The following is an 18,518-nucleotide window of genomic DNA, read 5'->3' on the forward strand; positions in this document are numbered from 1 at the left end:
AAGCACAACATGACTCTTTTTAGAATTCGCTCTGTTCCTTTGTAACTTACAATTGATAATTCATTGAGGTGCCAAAGTCTTCTGCCAGTTATAACTCTTTCCATGTTCAGAACCGCTATAAGGCGATGTCTTTAATTTACCAATCAGCTCTGCTAGAATTATTGGCTTTCCAAAATCTAACTCTTTTATACAACCTGGCTTCACGAACATGTATTTTGTCTTTTTTTTTTTTTTTTTATGCTTGGATTGGAGAGGGACAGTGGGCACAGTGTAACACTTTTTTTGTGCTGTAATTAATAATTTGTCACTTGGTAATTAAAACGGCATCATTTGTACATACGATGTGAAGTCAGCAATTACAGGAAATTATTAAAGTAACATGACGGCCACCAACTGATTTTGTTAAATTCAAATAAAGAATGGGCAAGACCAAATATTTAAGTGACGTTCCACATGCCATTGCATTGGGCGCCGGATGGTTTGGCAGGATTCTATCGGGATGGGCAACATTCCAGGGATTTTCATGCACAACTGTGTCCCCTTTAGTATCAAGATCGGACCACCACTGAAATAGCACCCAGCCAATGGTGGTCTTGCAATTGGAAAGTAAACTCTTGTACAAGAAAAGGGTTGGCAGAGGGTGGCGTAACTTCTGCACTGACTATCCGGTACATTATACTGCACAACTACCACCAATAGAGATCTTTTAGGAGACACGTCTGTGTTGTACCTTATCACACACAGAGCATATCAGCTGACAATCCTCCTGTCGGCAGATAACAAGAGGAGCACAAACACCAGAGATATAGCAAACCCTCTGTGTCCATCCTACATTTGAGTAGAGCAGCAGCGTTTATCACCTAAGATCAGCAGCCTTTCATGGCAGCCGGACACCATTCACAACTTTGCCTTATTAAGCCACTAGAATGCTGTATACCTTATGGCAAGTGTCTTCAGGAACATGCTGGAGAGTTCAGCTTAATACTATAGTGTCCTCAGTCTAGTTTAACATCCGTGTGATGAGATTGAACAAGCGGTTCAGAATGGAGATTCGCCACCAGCTAATTTATAATGGCTGCGAGCCACGTGGGCGTCTAGATGGGCCAGCAGCCATAGGGCCCACTGTAAGCAGCTTAAGAGCCTGCCCTGAGAGATTTGCTTTTGGGAAGATTTACCTAATAAAATGTCCTGTCTGTGTAAGACCATATGATTAATACAGCCCTATACAATGTATATAAATACATACATAATCTCATGTAAAAGTCCTCTAACCTGCACCATCAGAACACCAGACACTAGTAGTATATTCCCAGTCTCTTGTGTTGCCATGGTAGATCCCATCTTGTCTTTTGTTTCACTATCCCGCTCACATTGACCGATTTCATCAACTATTTATATAGCGCCACTAATTCAGAGCTTAATCTAAATTGACACGCACACACGCACTAAGGTCAATTTTGATAGCAGCCAATTAACCTACCAGTATGTTTTTGGAGTGTGGGAGGAAACCCACGCAAACACGGGGAGAACATACAAACTCCACACAGTATTCTAGTTCATATATTCTTGATTTATTGCTTTTTGTTCTTACTTTTTTTTTATGGGAGATGACGACGATGTACTTTACCACCACAGTCTGACTTTATTTAGATGAAGGCAGCAAGCTATACGTCCCACTTTGCATCTGCGCGGTACCTTGTATATTATACATATACATACACAAGTGTAGGACTTTTTTGTAAAAAAAAAAACAAACAAACGATACTCTAGGAGAGCTATGGATCCTCAGATCAAAACACATTTAAAATTACACTTGTTTTCAGGCCAGAACACGCTCTGTTATAGTATATTTAAGTTGTCAAATTAGATGAGTGTCTACGTGCCTCGTTTTTTTGTGTAAAAGTAACTGAACCGAACCTGGTGCTACAATTAACTGCGTCCCAACTAAACCCACATTTATATACTGATCTTTATTCCGGATAGCAATCTGTGAGCAGCCCATTGCGTCTCCATTCCGCAGCTTTGTCCCTCTTCCCGGTTGTACAGCGTTGTTACCTATACTTAATAATAGTCGGAATAACCAGAATAAACAGCGCCTGTGTATACACAGAATTTAGCGGACCCTCACCAGAGACCTGGCAGACATTTTTGTAAGATGAACCAATTTACCTGAACGTCCAGTCTATCGATTCACTATGGACCCGATTCATCATTGAATACGTTTAATTTGTCAAAGTGAGTGCATTTTAAATTAGAAAGCGGAATGGAGGATCTTTTAAAACTGTTACAATTCCCTTCTGATCCTTGTTAATTATATGGGAAGCTTTTTATGCAAGCGCTGGGCAAATCCAGGCCGACACCCCTCCAACTGCATTTTTAGCTCTAAATGTAAATGTTCTGACCCAAACACAAAGCTGCTAAAAAAAAATAAAAAAAAAAATACATGCCTTGTTGTTTAGACTGGCATCCCTGGGTGCGTTACATCTAATTGCCGGAATGTTGGGTTCGCAGCCTAACACAGAATAGGTGCGTCCCATTTTACTTTCTGGTAATGTACATTCACTTATTGCACAGTAAAAAAAAAAAAAATAATTTTTTGTTTTCTTACATTATTTCTTTGCATGGGTGTGTAGTTCCTGGGAGTTGACGGATCTGCTTTGTTGCATCCGGCCCAGGCTGCTAGCATATTGTCATATTCAGACTTGTGCAAAAATAGATTGCACAGTATTTTATATTCTAGGCACTTGTGAAGGAGCGCTTTTTATTACATTAGACTTTTTATGGCACGAACATATTACGCAGCGCTTTGCATAAAAGGTGCAATAATCCCCATCAGCCCCTGTCCCAGCAGAGGTTACAGTACACGCTCTCTCACACACACACACACACACACTCACTAGCAGTAACCTACCGGTATGTTTTTGGACCGCAGTAGGGAATCGGAGCAGCTGTATGAAACCCAGGAAACTAACCTATAGTACCCTGGTTGGAATAGAGCCCATACCCCCAGCGCTGTGAGACTGCACTGGGGGTATGGCTTAGGTCCTAGCTTAGATCGTCTATCCAGCTATAAAGGTCCCAGGCATTCGGATGCTGTCATCGTATAAATATAAGTTTTACTCTGCCAATTATCGCGTAGAGTATATCATTACCGCAGTGTATTAGAAGTTGTATACACATTTGTGCTGCCAAGCCGCCCTCGCAGAGCGGAGACAGATCTGTTTACAGCAGCGTGTTTAGGAAACTCTCCTCTCAATCTGTTTTGTGGCAGAAATCAAGGCCGTGCCTTAATGTTTCTTTAACAAAACTGTTGCCACTCTGGGGATTGATGCTTCGCTCATTGTCGTACAAGGATTATATATGATCCTTTTTCCTGGCAGCCTCACATAAGGGCTGTGTAAAGGCATCCGTAACCCAGATCTGCAGCATATCGCACACGTCACCTGTTTTCTCCTTTAAACGTTTCAGCTGCTGGCACGGCGACGGCAGCATCTGTGCCGATTGGCGGTACAATAATGAAGGCTTTTGATCTTATATCACAAAACAATTTCTGCTGCTACTAAGCCTTTACTGCGAGAGAATGAAACCGCATGCAAACGTTTGCAGTTGAATTAATTGGCCGCAGCGGAAGTTTTCCAAGGCAAGAAATGGTAAATATTGCTACACCTTGGGTAGTATCTGTCTCCCTTCAGCTCCCTGGTCTTCTTTAGAGCATGGCTTGGCAAGACTTCAGGCATGATCCATAATACATTTAATATGTTACTGTGACCTCAACTTGCTTGTCTGTTCTGAGCAATACCCTGGATTTAGGATGGTAGCGGATTTATGGCTTGCACCAATATTCATGACCCAGCGATGTGTCTAGTGAATTGACAGCCTGTAGTATTATCATTATTATTACCATTTATTTATATAGCGCCACTAATTCCGCAGCGCTGTACAGAGAACTCACGCATCAGTCTCTGCCCCATTGAAGCTTAGTGTAAATTCCCTAACACACACACACACACGCACACACAGACACAGACTAGGGTCAATTTTTTTATCAGCCAATTTACCTACCAGTATGTTTTTGGAGTGTGGGAGGAAACCCACGCAAACACAGGGAGAACATACAAACTCCACACAGATAAGGCCATGGTCGGGAATCAAACTCATGACCCCAGTGATTTGAGGCAGAAGCGCTAACCACTGAGCCACTGTGCTGCCCACACACACACACAACTGTTGCCTTCCTTGTAATACACATACTTGTCTTAGTTTTATAGCAGTTATCTGCCCTAAGATGATTTTAATTCATCATCTTGTTTATACCCCCTTGTCACTCTTACTAAATACATGGATTTATCCCGATTTCTCTTCCTTCTCTGCTTTCCACTCATGCGTTTATATCATCATGCAGAGCTTAGTTTTCCTTGCCCTGGCATATGACACTGCTCTATTGTGCACTTTCTTGGATGCCGCAGCACCCAGTGAGCAGCTTTGTGTTGTAGCTCCACGAAGTAGACAATTCTGGTGGATGATATGAAGACATTGCTGAACATCACAGAAGCCAGAAAGAGCAAGCTATTTGGTTTAGTGAAGGTTGTAAGCAGGACATGTCCCAAGTGAATAAACCTAATGGTGGAAATCCCAGCTTATGCCCTTTAGGAAAGCAAAATATATTCTAGAAGTAGCTGGGAGATGTTCTTGCTAGGGAGGTAATTTGAGCCTGTCCAAATTTCCTACAGTTGTGAATCTTCCTGGCACTTGCCAACAAAGGAGATGCCGTGTGTCACATACTGCCATCCTCTTCCTTGTGGTGTTATTATAGATCTTTCAGACTTCAGAAGTGGAAAATGATCGTATAACTCTCCCGCAGTGCAAATTGTCATCCGTTTGTAACTACAGTGAAACCCGTTCTGTCCAACGTCACTGATGGATTGTCCAAACCTGCCATTCCAAAACACGGCGGTGACCTAATTCCTGCCAAAATAACCGTGCTGATAGAAGGCAGCTGCTGTGCTGCTGGTCTCATGCCAGCGTGCCTCGTTCACTTCTGCTAACCAAGGCAGCTAGACCTGAATGGTAAAACTATCATTTGCCATCAATTACTGCCAGCGTCTCCGGAGCCCAAACTCATTTGTAAGTCAGGATGGCAGACCTGCTTTAATGTGTCCTGTGGTTTGGGATTTCTTTGAGGGGTATACCTTACACGGATTAGGTGCCCATATGAACGTCCGTGAGAAGATGCCATGCTGTAAGCCTGCGTCTGCAGGGATTTAATACCAAGTTGGATTCATGAGCGTGTGTCACGTAGAGGAGGGTGTGACACCGTGATTTTCCAATGTCAGTTTAGCGGGATCCCTCACATTAGTAGTCTGTGCTGTTATACGAACCAATGAGAACGCTGATAAACCTGCGCTTCATTATTTATGCTGCAGATTTAAATGGCTCAACCTGGTAACTACACCAATGACTTCAAGTGCACATATGTAGATCATATCTGAAAATTACAATTAAGAGCAAGTGTGTACTGGTTAGAAAAGGGGTTAGTAATTCCGACAACACATTGCATACAGTGTATGACTCTGTCCGTGTGTGTTACGCGAATGCTCATATGTACATATGTTAAACTTCTATTAGCTGTGTGTGCTAGCTCTTTTGGGGAGGGGGTGGATGGAGTTGACAATGGGATGTGCCGTCGGGCAAGACGTAAGGAACGCAGCAGCGGCTGTGAAGATGAGCTCTCACTCTACATAAGATTTTCCTATTCCGTACGTTCCTTGTAATTTCTCAGGTCCGCAATGCCATTCGTATGATGGCCTCTGGCGTTTTTGTGGTAATACCTTGGCTGTTGTCGGCAATGTTGGGTTAAGTGTTTAAACACTTAACCTGCGGGGTCCTGACATTGCTGCTTTAAATTAAGTGATAGAGGTCGCAATGAGATGAAAGTCTAGTAACGGACACCCGAGTAGTCACAATCACTTGCGGTCATCATTCCGCTGCGATCGGAGATCTACACCGTCGGTACGGAGGGAAGTCTGCTTATATTTCAATCGTTTTTTCACAGATTCGTAGTTTAACTGTAGGACTCCTCGGTGTTGGAATTTTCCACACCCTAGAAACGGACCCAACCCATCATACCAGTACACTTTTACACTCAAATTTAAATTGTTATATATGATATGCATTTGTGCTTTAATTCATTAGCGTATTTGTTATACAAACCATTTTGAAATCTGATTGCAATTGCAAAGAGCGATGGAAGTTGCTGGCACTATATAAATAAATGCTAAAAAGATGTTGAACCTGATTTGAGTTTGACCGGTTTTAGGGCCTCAAACTTGCTTGCGGTACAATCATTCCAGTTTGGTTTGAGGTTGAAGCTCACAGTTGCGACAAAAGTCGTGAGCTCTAAAATGATGCCTGTTGTAGCATAAATGGATATTTTGTATTTATTTATTTATTTTTCTTTCTTAAACTGAAGTTTTCATGTAAAATAAAATACAATGTAGCCATTTAAGGTTGAACAGGGTCGAACCCGTTAGCATTTCTTATTGTCAACATACCGGTTTAAGGATCAGTCTGACACAGATTTGAGCATCTCTGTTGGATACTCCTTTCCAGTGGTTTCTCTATGGCGATATTTTTGGGTATTAACAAACATATTTGAGTGTTTTTTGTTTTTTTTTATTAGACCCCAAGAAACAGGTATCTTGTTGTTTTCATAATAAGGATGTTTAGTTACAGCTTTTTATTTACACCAGTGGTTCCTGACATTACAGCAGACAGAAGTTACTGGATTATTTTTGTGTGTATTTATTAAGTTATACAACCTGAATCATAAATAAATAGGCATCTATTTGATAAACCTCACTGCTCTGAGCAGTTTATCGACTCCATAGTGACAATAATAGACCGGTGTTCCAGCTGCAAGCCTACAATGAGTGCATCTCTGTTCCGTTTCTGTGCTTTATTGCTGATTACGTATATTGCTTTAGGATCAGAGTATTGGCTCAATGACTCAGCAATGAGTAGAAAATGCAGTCGGAAGAAATAGCAGCAGCAGCTATTTATATAGCGCCACTAATTCCGCAGCGTTGTACAGAGAACTCGCTCACATCAGTCCCTGCCCCATTGGAGCTTACAGTCTAAAGTCCCTAACATACACATACAAACTAAGGTCAATTTGATAGCAGCCAATTAACCTACTAGTATGTTTTTGGAGCGTGGGAGGAAACCCACACAAACACTGGGAGAACATACAAACTCCACACAGATAAGACCATGGTCAGGAATCGAACTCATGACCCCAGCGCTGTGAGGCGGAAGTGCTAACCACTGAGCCACCGTGCTGCCCAAAATATGCAGCTCCCACAAACCCAAGCACTGGTACATTGAAACAAATCTCATATCGTAACCCTTACTGGTGTGTATAAAAGAGCTGGCTGACTGCAGTACACAAATGTGTTTGGTTTTTTTTTGTTTATTTAAGTAAAGTTATATACGTGAAACTGCATGAGCCGCAAGCAGACACTTCATTGGCTTCTGATTGACCCCTCCCACAGATAATATATACGTCGTTAGCGTGGTGGCTATATTATATGAAGTTGCGTCCATCTATTCCTGTTGCTCAATTGATATTTGTATTCGGACCACGACAGGAGCAAAAATTCCCAGTTGATTGTTTACATTGTGAGCTGATGATTGCATTTCGTTTGTACTTTTATTTGTTTTTTGTTTTTTTTTTGTTTTTTTTTTTGTATCTTACATGGTAAATGTGACTTTTATTAATAACTTCCAGACACTGGTCTATCTCTTGTGTGTATATATAACTTCATTACAGTATTGTGTACAATGAGGGTATTGTGACCGTAACACTTACTACTTGCACTATTAAGCTATCTCTGCCATCTTGTTACTCCTGTTAGACCTGGCGGATATGATACTGTTGCAGAGCTAAACGCATTTTATTCCTACATTTGATGCAAAATGCGTTAAACTCTACAACACGAACAGCAGAAATAAGATTGATAATCCCGGGGCAATGCCGGATAACGAAATGAAAATAACATACATCTGTCATAGCTGCCTTTGATGTCTGTATGGGCTTCTATAAAGGAAACAGGAAGTTCCACACCTTGTAAAATACACAGATGAGTCTGCCTGATTCACTGAAGTTGTACTTCAAGAAATCACTTATTGCAGTATAAGATCTAGCTGTGTATTCCTATACAGTCACAGCTTTTTCCCTATAACTGCCATAAACCTAGGATGGCTGTCTGCATTTTGGCAATAGTGAACACCCTGGAGACCCCTGCCAAAATACGGGCTGTACTCTCGGTTGTTTATGCTGCCCTAAACCTATTTGAAAGCCTTTCTGGTGTGTTATCTCCCCACCCTCTGTCCTTTATTTAGAAAATTGTCCATATCCTATAAGCGCTTTGACTTGCTGTATAACCAGAATCCCTGCAAAGAAGAATTCTCTTCCTGCAGCGCCACCCAGTGACCAAGTTTAGAACAGCACGAAAGTTGTCATTTTATAAAGCACGTCCTTTGGGGCAACAAGAAAGCGTTCTTTGTAAACTGTTTTACTACTCTTAATATCCATTCAGTAACATGCAATGGATGGCAGCTACCTGTCCAAAACAGTCGTATTATTGTGTTGGAGCAGCCTCTGCTCTAGCCAGTTCTTCACAGCAACTATTCAAACAGAGAATTCTTACTGGTTGTCTGTAGAAAAGGATTGTTCGTTTTATGTTTGTGTACAGATTCCTGAAATGCAAAAAGTTTATAATAACATCTATAGATTGGAGAGAAGTGTGTGTATGCTGGGAAGGGATATTTAACCCCCCCCCCCCCCCCCCCCCCTCCTCCCCAGCATCTCTTAAAATTTGCAGCCAGTTTTACTTGTAGTCCAATATTTTAATGCTTGGCAAAACTTTTGAATTTGAGTCTCTATTTTAATATTCTGTTTATACTGTGGTGTTGAGTCGGCTCCTTAATATGTTGAATTGTGTTTATTGCTATTGTCAGTCCGGTGCGCTAATTGCAGTATGAATGTAACATTTCTGCTGAATGTAAAACTATATTTCCATGGCAACAGAAATGATTTGCAGTGATTGGCTCAGGTAGAGCAGGAGTGGTAAGCTGGTCACAGTAGCCATCTATGCAGCTATGTGGGTGTTCTACATCTTAGCCCAATGTAATGTTTCCATAGCAAGTCCGAGTCCAGGACGCTGTAAGGCATGGTGAGGCAGGACGTACAGCTGAATAACCGTGAAAGAATAGAAAACCATTATTATTATTATTTACTTATAAAACGCTGACTTATTACATCACCGTACTTTCGTGAGATCATAATACAAATAAATAATTTGCAGGTACAGTAAACGTACGGTAGTGATGCCACTAGGAAAATGAGCTTACAATCTAAGAGGTGGGGGGGGGGGGACAATTGTTATATAAGGTTTGGATGATGATGGGGTAGAGTATTGAGTGGCTACTCAAGACAAGAAGCATTATCAGCCTCCAATACTAAATCGGCCATTGGAAACTAACATTTTTGTGCGGCTACTGGTGGTGTTGTGGGGTTGTAATTGGGGAGACGCCATCTTATAATTTCCCCCTGCCTTTTTAGCTGGTTATTTGTAAGGAGATGATGCCAGACTTGCACGTCCAGTTCCAGATCCAAAAAAAAAAAAGAAAGAAAAAAATTATAATGAATAAGGTGGAATATTTTTTTTTATTATTTTTTTTAAAAAGTAAAAAAAAAATAATGAAGCATTTTGACTCTCAACAATGACTATCCACCTGTGATAGCCTTTACCAGCTGGGGGCTTTGGTAAGTAGGGAGAAAAATACCCTTTTTTTTGCAGGATTTAGGGTTTTCTTCCCTTCTAATAAATATCCATCTAAGCTTATGGTATACTAGTACAAGTTAGATTGTTATGTAAGAATAGCTCAGTGGGTAACGCTTTGTACACACTACTGTGTTTTCAGACAATTATCGGGCCAGTCAGATGATAAATGACCGATTGGCCCGATATGACGTTAGTGTGTACCCTGCAGCAAGGAGTGATTATCGTTCCAAAGCACTTTGTATCTTTGAATGAGATTTTAAAATTGAACAAAAAAATTTTCAACAATTGAACAATGGCGTTTCAATTCTACAGTGTGTATGTGCTCTGCAGAATTGGAACGACAAAGCAGCAGTCACTGGAGGAGCTGGTCTGGGGCTCCGCTGTCATCCCCCTCTGTGTGGGGGGGTCACCGTCGTCTGTGTATTTTCCTTCAGACGCAGCTGTTATGTCTGTCCTGACCTCTCCACTCACTACCGACCAGCCGATTAGCCTCTGTCTAGCCTAACCTAGGCACTGTGGGGACGTAATTGGCCACATCCACCGGAGAGCTGAGGACAGATTGTTACCAAAGACCAGACAACAGGAGGTGGCAAGACTTGGGCAGATAGGATAGTGCTGTCTGCTTGGGATCTGCCAGTCTATTGCTGCCAGCAGCTTCCTCTACACTTTTCTTTCATATCCTTATAGACTCATAGGAGGTTTTATGGACCTTTTTGCTTTTATAGCTTCTGCAGTTTCTCTGCAGGGACACACAGTAAACCAATATTTTGTCATCCATTCAGCTGATGGTTATGACAGATGAAGAGCACAGATCTGAAGATAAATCATGTACAGTGTGTACACATGAATCGGCTGCGGATCGTGACTTTTTTTTTTACTCGTCATTGGTAAAATTGCTAAAAAAAAAATTGCATCATTTGTGTGTACCCAGCCTAACGAGAATGACGCTGGGAGACCTGCTACAGACGATGGTTCAAATTGGTGTCTGCTCCTTGTGACCTCGTTTACTTTGTCTCCCTGTGTTCCATACTCCCAGACAGCAACAAAAGAAATATGTTTGTGATCCACAAACGGTCTTAAATGCCGCGTGCAGATAAATAATAGTAGCTGGGTGCAATAGTTGTACAGCTGTAATAAGAAAGTCCTATTGAGAAATAATTCTGCAGCTATTACGAGGTTATGGCGCAGTCTGCATCCGGCTGGGTCTCCTTATCTCCAGCTGTACGGAGGTCGTTACAGAAGCCCCCCATTAGTTTTAGCTGCACATAATAAATGATGTGTCTGGCAGCAGAGACGCTGTGAGGAGCGATAACATCACATCACACGGGACGTTGTACATCTTTCCAGGAAGGGATCAGCGCACAGCTGAATGGAGCGCGCAGAGTCCTACGTTACCTGACCGGCGTTTCATAGAAGGGGTTTGAATGGCCGCTTTCACTTTGTACTGTGCCGAGGTGCAGATAGCTGCAGCCTGGCAGATAAGCAGCAATACGGACGGCAGACACATCCAGGAGCGAGAGGCAAACGTGTCCGTCATCAGTAATGTGGGGGCTGAGAGCGTGACAAGTGGTCTCTGCTCTGAAATAGATTTCAGGTTTAGAGAGAAATTGATTTTTGCTGTCTCTTTACATAATGGAAAGTGATGGCAATCTGACTGTTCTTCACATTGGTGCAAATGTGTTTCTTGAGCAGTGTAAGTCAACCAGCACAGGGGCGTTTATATGAAACGCAATTGTTGTGTTATCGTTGAACTGAGTATAGTAAAATGTCCAGCAGTGGAGGGAACCAATTTGGGTGGAGAACTGGAGCCTGCACCACCACTTTTTTACTATAAATGATGTTTTGTTTTGTGTGTGTTCCGGCAGTCGTGTGGAAGCAGCCATTGCTAACATTTTAAGATAGTTTTCAGGGCCTCTTGCTGCTGAGCAGGTGCATGTTACACATTGTAGGGTCTGCACGCTTATTTATTTTTATAGCGCCAGCAAATTCCGTAGCGCTTTACAATTGGGAACAAACATTAATAAAACAATACTGGGTAATACATACAGACAGAGAGGTAATAGTGCCCAGTTTACAATCTATGGGACAATGGGAGTTGGATACACAAGGATAAGTGCTACATCATATTGCACATTGGACCAGTTAGAATGCAAAGGTAAAAAGTATTGAGTGGGCTGTGTGATCAGTCACACAGCAATGTTGGTCAGATGGTTGTTGTCTTGTGTTAGCTGTGTAAAGAGTGGTAATAGGGTAACCTAGGGAGATTAAGAGGGTGGTTGAGGAATGTTATAAGCTTACCTGAAGAGGTAGTTTTTCAGAGAACGCTTGAAGGTTTGAAGACTAGAGGAAAGTCTTACTGTGCGAGGGAGGGAATTTCACAAAGTGGGTGCAGCCCGAAAAAAGTCCTGTAAGCAGGAATGGGAGGATGTGATGAGTGGAAGAGAGACGCAGATCTTGTGCAGAACGGGGGGATGGTGATCGTGTACTTTTTAAATTCTCCAATTAAATAAAATTGTACAACCCAAAAAATATTAGCAGTGACTCAGTATTGCATTTATGTGGAAGAAGATTTGTGTTGTCGAGTACAAATAGGAATAGTTCCAGGGACAACAATATACAGAAATGAATCTTTCTAACCTGGGACTGTCCTTGTAAATTGGGGGCCGTAGACCATTATATGACCCGTGATGTATCGCGCTTCCCAACATTGGCAATCAGTAGAGCTTCAGGAGTGCGGCATTGTGCAAGTGCACTAAGAATTTTTTTGTATCTGTTGGGGGCTCCCTGAGAACAGAGTGCAATTAAAGTATTAAGGAATGTGTGTTGTCCATATCTCACTATAATGTACTATTAGGTCCAGGTGTATCCCCAGCTCAGGCTGTACTTTATGCTCCTTATACCCGCTCTGCATCTATTGTACTATAAAGGTGGAACTTTTGGGGGGATTTTTACTTTTAGGACACCGATGCTCTGTGTAAAGCAGTGTGCAGAAAGTTTTTTTGTATTTTGTAGACTCTTGTGACCGACCGGTAATTTGTCATAAGGAACGGGACAGGTGTCATAATTTAAGCTTGTATATGTTAAAAGGTTCTTTAACACACTCCTCTAGTTGCAGTGTTGGTGGAGTATTGTGTTGTATCGCTGGGATTATAACACACACATACATAGATACATAGAGATAACATTTCCTCCAATAGACAGCTTTATGTCTAGACACAGATACAGCAACCTGTGGTTTAGCAAGAAATTCTGGGACTTGTAGTTCTGCATCAGCTAGCAAGCCACGGGTTGCTTAAGCCTAACCTAGAGATTTCCTATGTCTGCATCGGTGTCTGTTTGGCTTCAAATTTAGGGCTTTAAGGAGTGCACCCCGGAAAAGTAAGACCTCGCTTTAATCTTTGTGTTTACAAAAAGCTAAAATTAACACCGATACACTTACTGTTTCCATCAATCGGTGTTAATCATAGAAGAAATGGATATGTGAGTGACACCCCGCAGCCAGCAAGACTCCTCGGAAGAGACGGAAACGCAGGAAATAATTAATGTCTTTCATCGCTCTTCTTGATTTTGAGATTAATCTGAGCCAGGATGTGTTGCTGTCAATCTTACTTCAGCTTCACTGTGGTTTTATCAGCAGTGTCCTTCAAACGTATAGAAAGCCCATTCTATTTGTTTTTCTTCTCCCTTCAAAGCTACACGTTTTCCTTTAGATTTCTAATTAGTTGCTGATCTGTTAATTACAAAGATACTCTAAGGGTTAATCTCCCTTTAATCGTCATGCTGAGGGACTGGAGAAAATCCAAGTTGGCTGCGTGTATATTAACATTTACTTTTAACATTTTACGCTTTTACATATCTGTTCTCATGTCATTGCTTATAATCACCGAGAGCTCGTTGGGACAACTGGTGTTTAATAAGGCCTTGCACATGATTACAAAGATTAATGTGTGTTTATATGGTCACGGAAGTCCTTGGTTATATATTTATTTTGTTAATGCAGTGCAAGAGGTATAACCGTCCTTCCCATAAGCGATTGCAGTCTAACGCTGCACTCCGTTATCGATAAATGACTATTTGGTCAGATATTACAAGTGTGTGTACACTCCCACGATCATGTTTTGCCCAAACAAAACACATCGCATCTGTTGATTTGGATTTCTAAACTTTACTGGGGGAAAAAAAATCACGATCCGCAATGGGACGATGTTGGGTAAATGTGGCAGTGTGTACACACACACACGACCAGCAGTGTAGGCAGATAGGTGTAGAGTGTACAGAGTCCGGATCCTCTCAGCAGATGGTTGACCAATGAAGACCACAGATCTGACAGTAAATCGTGTATAGTGTGTACACATGGATCGGCGTGATCATCGGGACTTTGTTGTTGGTGAAATCGTTATGAAATCTTACTACAGATGCAATTTTTATAAGTGTGTACCCCGATTCAGGGGAAGACATTTGAGACCGAAGTGGAGGAAAGCATTTACTGTAGAGGATAAGTTAAAGCCATCTACGCTGCCTGTAAGTAATGGGTATAAGTTGTGTATTGGTGGCGGGTGCTCTGTAAGATGCGGTGTCTGTGCAAGGCATTATGGGAACATTACCCACAGTGAATCACGGTCTGTCTTGCCTGTTGGGTCACACTGGATACAGATCTATTGCTCTGCCCAAACCACCGTTCTGTTACCACTAGGGAGACGTGATAAAATGCTTTGTATCTGCAATTCATGTGTTGTGGCTGCCTCCTAGCTAGCATTAGATCTACGAGCATAATCAAAGCCCTTTGAGATCTGATAACTGATAAACACACGACACTATACAGCGAAACCAATTTCCCACCACAGTGAAAATCTGCTGAAACTAATTACTGTTTTTAAAAGCAATAAAACGTCCTAGCCCCCAGTGCAGAGCACCAGAAACTAGCTATGTGTTCACCGCAATTTGTTATTTTATTTCTTATTTTTTACTTTTCATGCTCTAAGGTATTTCCTGTAACTCATAAAATACAAATATGTAGTTTAATTTACAGATATTGTATACAGCACAGAGGAAATGTGAGGAATCCCAGTTCAAGCTGCTTGTTTTCCGTTCTTGTGTTTTTCATAATAAAACCTGGATTGCTCACAAATAAGCCATGCAATAATCTAATAATAAATGACTGCAGAGGGAGGAGTGTAGATGTGCTGATACTTTCAGATAAAGCACTCTTTCTTCTAAGTCCCAGATACATTGTAGAGGTGACATGTCTCATTGCTGCATGATGCCCCTGTATGTGCTGGGGTATTCATTGTGCAGCATTGGGAGGCTGTTTAAACTACATAGAAATGCTTATTTGTAATATAAATGTATAAGCAGGTTTTTTTTCATCAAAATTTTCCAAGGTTATTTTATACATAAAAAAATTTGGGACAGTCTGTTTACACACTTCACTGTCTGTCTGTAGACCTGTAAAACCTTATAGGACTGTAGTCTTAAAATGGGCAATTTTCAGTCTTAATAAATTACAATAATGAGCCAATAACATCTTTAAACATTTCCAATATAACCACTCCACCAATACCAGTGTAATACAATCATCTATTTATATAGTGCCACTAATTCCGCAGCGCTGTACAGAGAACTCGCTCACATCAGTCCCTGCCCCATTGGAGCTTACAGTCTAAATTCCCTAACATACACACACAGACCGAGAGAGAGAGACTTAGGGCAATTTGATAGCAGCCAATTAACCTACCAGTATGTTTTTGGAGTGTGGGAGGAAACCGGAGCACCCAGAGGAAACCCACGCAAACCCGGGGAGAACATACAAACTCCACACAGATAAGGCCATGGTTGGGAATCGAACTCATGACCCCAGTGCTGTTAGGCAGAAGTGCTAACCACTGAGCCACCGTGTCTGCATATAGTCTTGCTTCATATAGCCCCACTGCTTACCTCCTTGTGCAACCCACATACCGCCTTCCCCTGCTTGTCTGCAGTGCTGCCTGCACAGTATCATGTGACTGGTGTAATCACATGACCTGGTGACATCACTGACAGCAGCGGAGAGCAAGGGACATCATCGAACATGGTTTGTGCACCTGAAACCAATGGCAGAATGGTGTCCTCTGTCCTAGCATTTAGCCATTAGCTTTACAGAAGAGGGAATAATTTTAGTGGGACACTAGCATTGGTGGTTTTCTAATGTCTACCTTGCAATTGGTTATTTAAAATCCAAATGATGCATAACTGGTTCACAAGTGTTGTCTCTGTGCATTTTCTGCACTCTAGTAATTTGTGAGGCAGTTTACTCGCAAAGACAATATTAGACTTAATACAAATGTTGACAGAATATCTGATGTAAATGTGGATGAGAACCCAGGATCCAGTGACTATCGAGCAGTATGTTTTAGTACAAAGAAGGGCAACTAAAATGTAAAGTGAGGTATAATTATGTTACAAGATACCATTTGGCTACATGGTTACACGTCTTCCGTTCTGTTTCCCCAGGGAGCCGACAAGACGGTGAAAGGACCCGACGGACTGAGTGCCTTGGAATCCACAGACAACCAGTCTATTAAAGAACTTCTTCATTGATGGGACTGGAGCGCGTCTGCACCGTTTGCCTCTTACTGCTGTCTTGTTTTTCTTTTCTTTTCTTCTGCCAATAAATTCATCCTCCTCCACCTTAAATCTAAGGACTCGTGTAACCGCTGGGAGGAACAGCCTCAATTACATAGGTTTCCAAGACATGGATGTACTAATGTTGGGTATTTAAAAGCATTTACATGAGACCGTAATGGGATGGAGTTAGCTTTGTTTTGAAGAAGTAACAAATTACCCCCCCATCACTCTTGACAGTAGAGATTGTGTAAAATAAGCCCCCGTCTTAAATCGTGCACTGAATGGGATAAAAACCTTTAACTTAATACATTGAAGGTCAAACTGGCCGTCTTGTCCCTTTAGACTTTGTGAGAGAATAGAGAATAATCAGGTCTAACAAATAAAATATACACAATAACCTTCTAAAACATCAGCTACAGAATACTACACATTGCTTAATCATTTCTTTATATATTTTTCTTTTACGAAACATAAACCTTGTGAATGAGGGGGACAGAGCACAAAATGCTTTAATCTTTTAGAACTTTTTGTTTTGTATTTTTCCTCACCCCCTCATTTAACTTTTTTTTTATATCTGGTCTCTTATTTGAACTTTTGTTTTCGGTTGCTAATCAAAGACTCGAGCTTTGCAAGTTGGCTGGATTTAATTTTTTAAACTTTTTTTTTTCTTTTTCTTTTCCTGCCTCTGACATAATTATGTGCATTAAACCACTGCAGTGATGTTTTTGAAACTCTTTACATAGTGTATTTTATTTTTGTGTTTGTGTCTTGGGGAGCTGCATTAAGACTGTAGTACGATGTCCTGCTAAGATGATGTCTCAAAGTGTAACCTCTGTTTCTTTATGGTCACCCAAAAAATTGTGGATGACCTAAAATGCATAGAATGTACTGTTTTATATAATCTAACAAAGATACTTTTGTAAGCTGTTAAATTTACCTGTAGTGCATTGTAGGTAGGTCTCTTCTCCAGCTCATAAAATAGAGTTCCCAGAATGCTTTGCCAGCCAGAGTAGTAATTAATGGTTCACTGTTGTGCCTCAGGAATCAGGACAGGCTAATGTAGCGTGTCTAACACAACTACTATTTATTTTGAGGTTTCCTGAGTAATCTGCTATGAAATTTTGGTGAAACCAATGAATAATCCTTTAAAACGTCTCTCGTCTTTCCTTTTTAAGCACTTTTACAATCAGTTAAATGTATCGGAAATGGGTAGAATAACGTTTATGCAATTGGACTATGAAATTTCATTAAAACCAGTGACATTTTTCAACCATTCCTACTGTAACTAGGCGATGTGTTCGTTTAAAAGCACAAAACTGGCACTTACTATAGCGTAGTATTTGGCTGCTAAATTGCGTTTTTTCAGGCGAATGATGCTCGGTGCTTTTTGTTTCTGACTTACTGAATATTGCTTTCCGGTAATGAATGTATTTAGTGCATGGGGCCCTAATTGATGCCGTTGGGGGCCGATTAATTAAGTTCTTTGAAATCTGTTGCTGGTCTCACCAGCACCCAGGATAATTGTATGGCCTTATTCTAGACAGCCCACCACTCCTCTTACATTACATTGCAAACAAATGAGAAGTGTATAACAGTATTCTCTGCCTGTCATTGTCACAGTAGTAAGAGACCAAATTAAAGTTTGGATCAAACCTCCACTTGACGCATTTCCTTACTTTGCTTGCTTTTCGTCAACTTCTGTTTTGCTTTTTCCAATAAATTAACATATCTGCCGGTGCTTTAAGCCTTGTTTTGAATCTGTTTGTAAACCCTTAGACTCTTCTGTCAGGAAGGTCACTCGATAGAATTAAATAAATGTTAATGACTTTGGATGGTGTTTTTATGTTTATACAATTATAATGACATAACTGAACCAAAATAAAACCATTATTTTTAACAGCATTTAAACCAGTATGTAATCTACAAATGGTTGCACACACCGTTCAAGTGTACCCATAGCTACACACACTAGTGGCTGCTATTTTGTGCCTTCTCCAATAGTGATGAGAATGCAGCCCATCGATGCATTAGGAACTAGTGCCTCGGTGATGTCACAGGTTCCTAGTGAAT

At 41.1% G+C, this 18,518-nt stretch overlaps 1 protein-coding gene across 1 annotated transcript in view; it reads left to right on the plus strand.

Annotated features, from left to right (window-relative positions):
• The window catches only part of MTPN (myotrophin), a 42,663-nt gene extending 24,385 nt beyond the window's left edge, over positions 1 to 18,278 (plus strand). Inside the window, exon 4 of the mRNA XM_075210404.1 lies at positions 16,335 to 18,278. Coding sequence (XP_075066505.1) covers positions 16,335 to 16,421 — 87 coding nt within the window. The 3' untranslated portion in view covers positions 16,422 to 18,278. The remainder of the gene's footprint in view (positions 1 to 16,334) is intronic.
• The last annotated feature ends 240 nt before the right edge of the window (positions 18,279 to 18,518 follow it).

This window comes from Mixophyes fleayi, chromosome 4, assembly GCF_038048845.1.
Source record: "Mixophyes fleayi isolate aMixFle1 chromosome 4, aMixFle1.hap1, whole genome shotgun sequence".
Classification (NCBI taxonomy): domain Eukaryota; kingdom Metazoa; phylum Chordata; class Amphibia; order Anura; family Limnodynastidae; genus Mixophyes; species Mixophyes fleayi.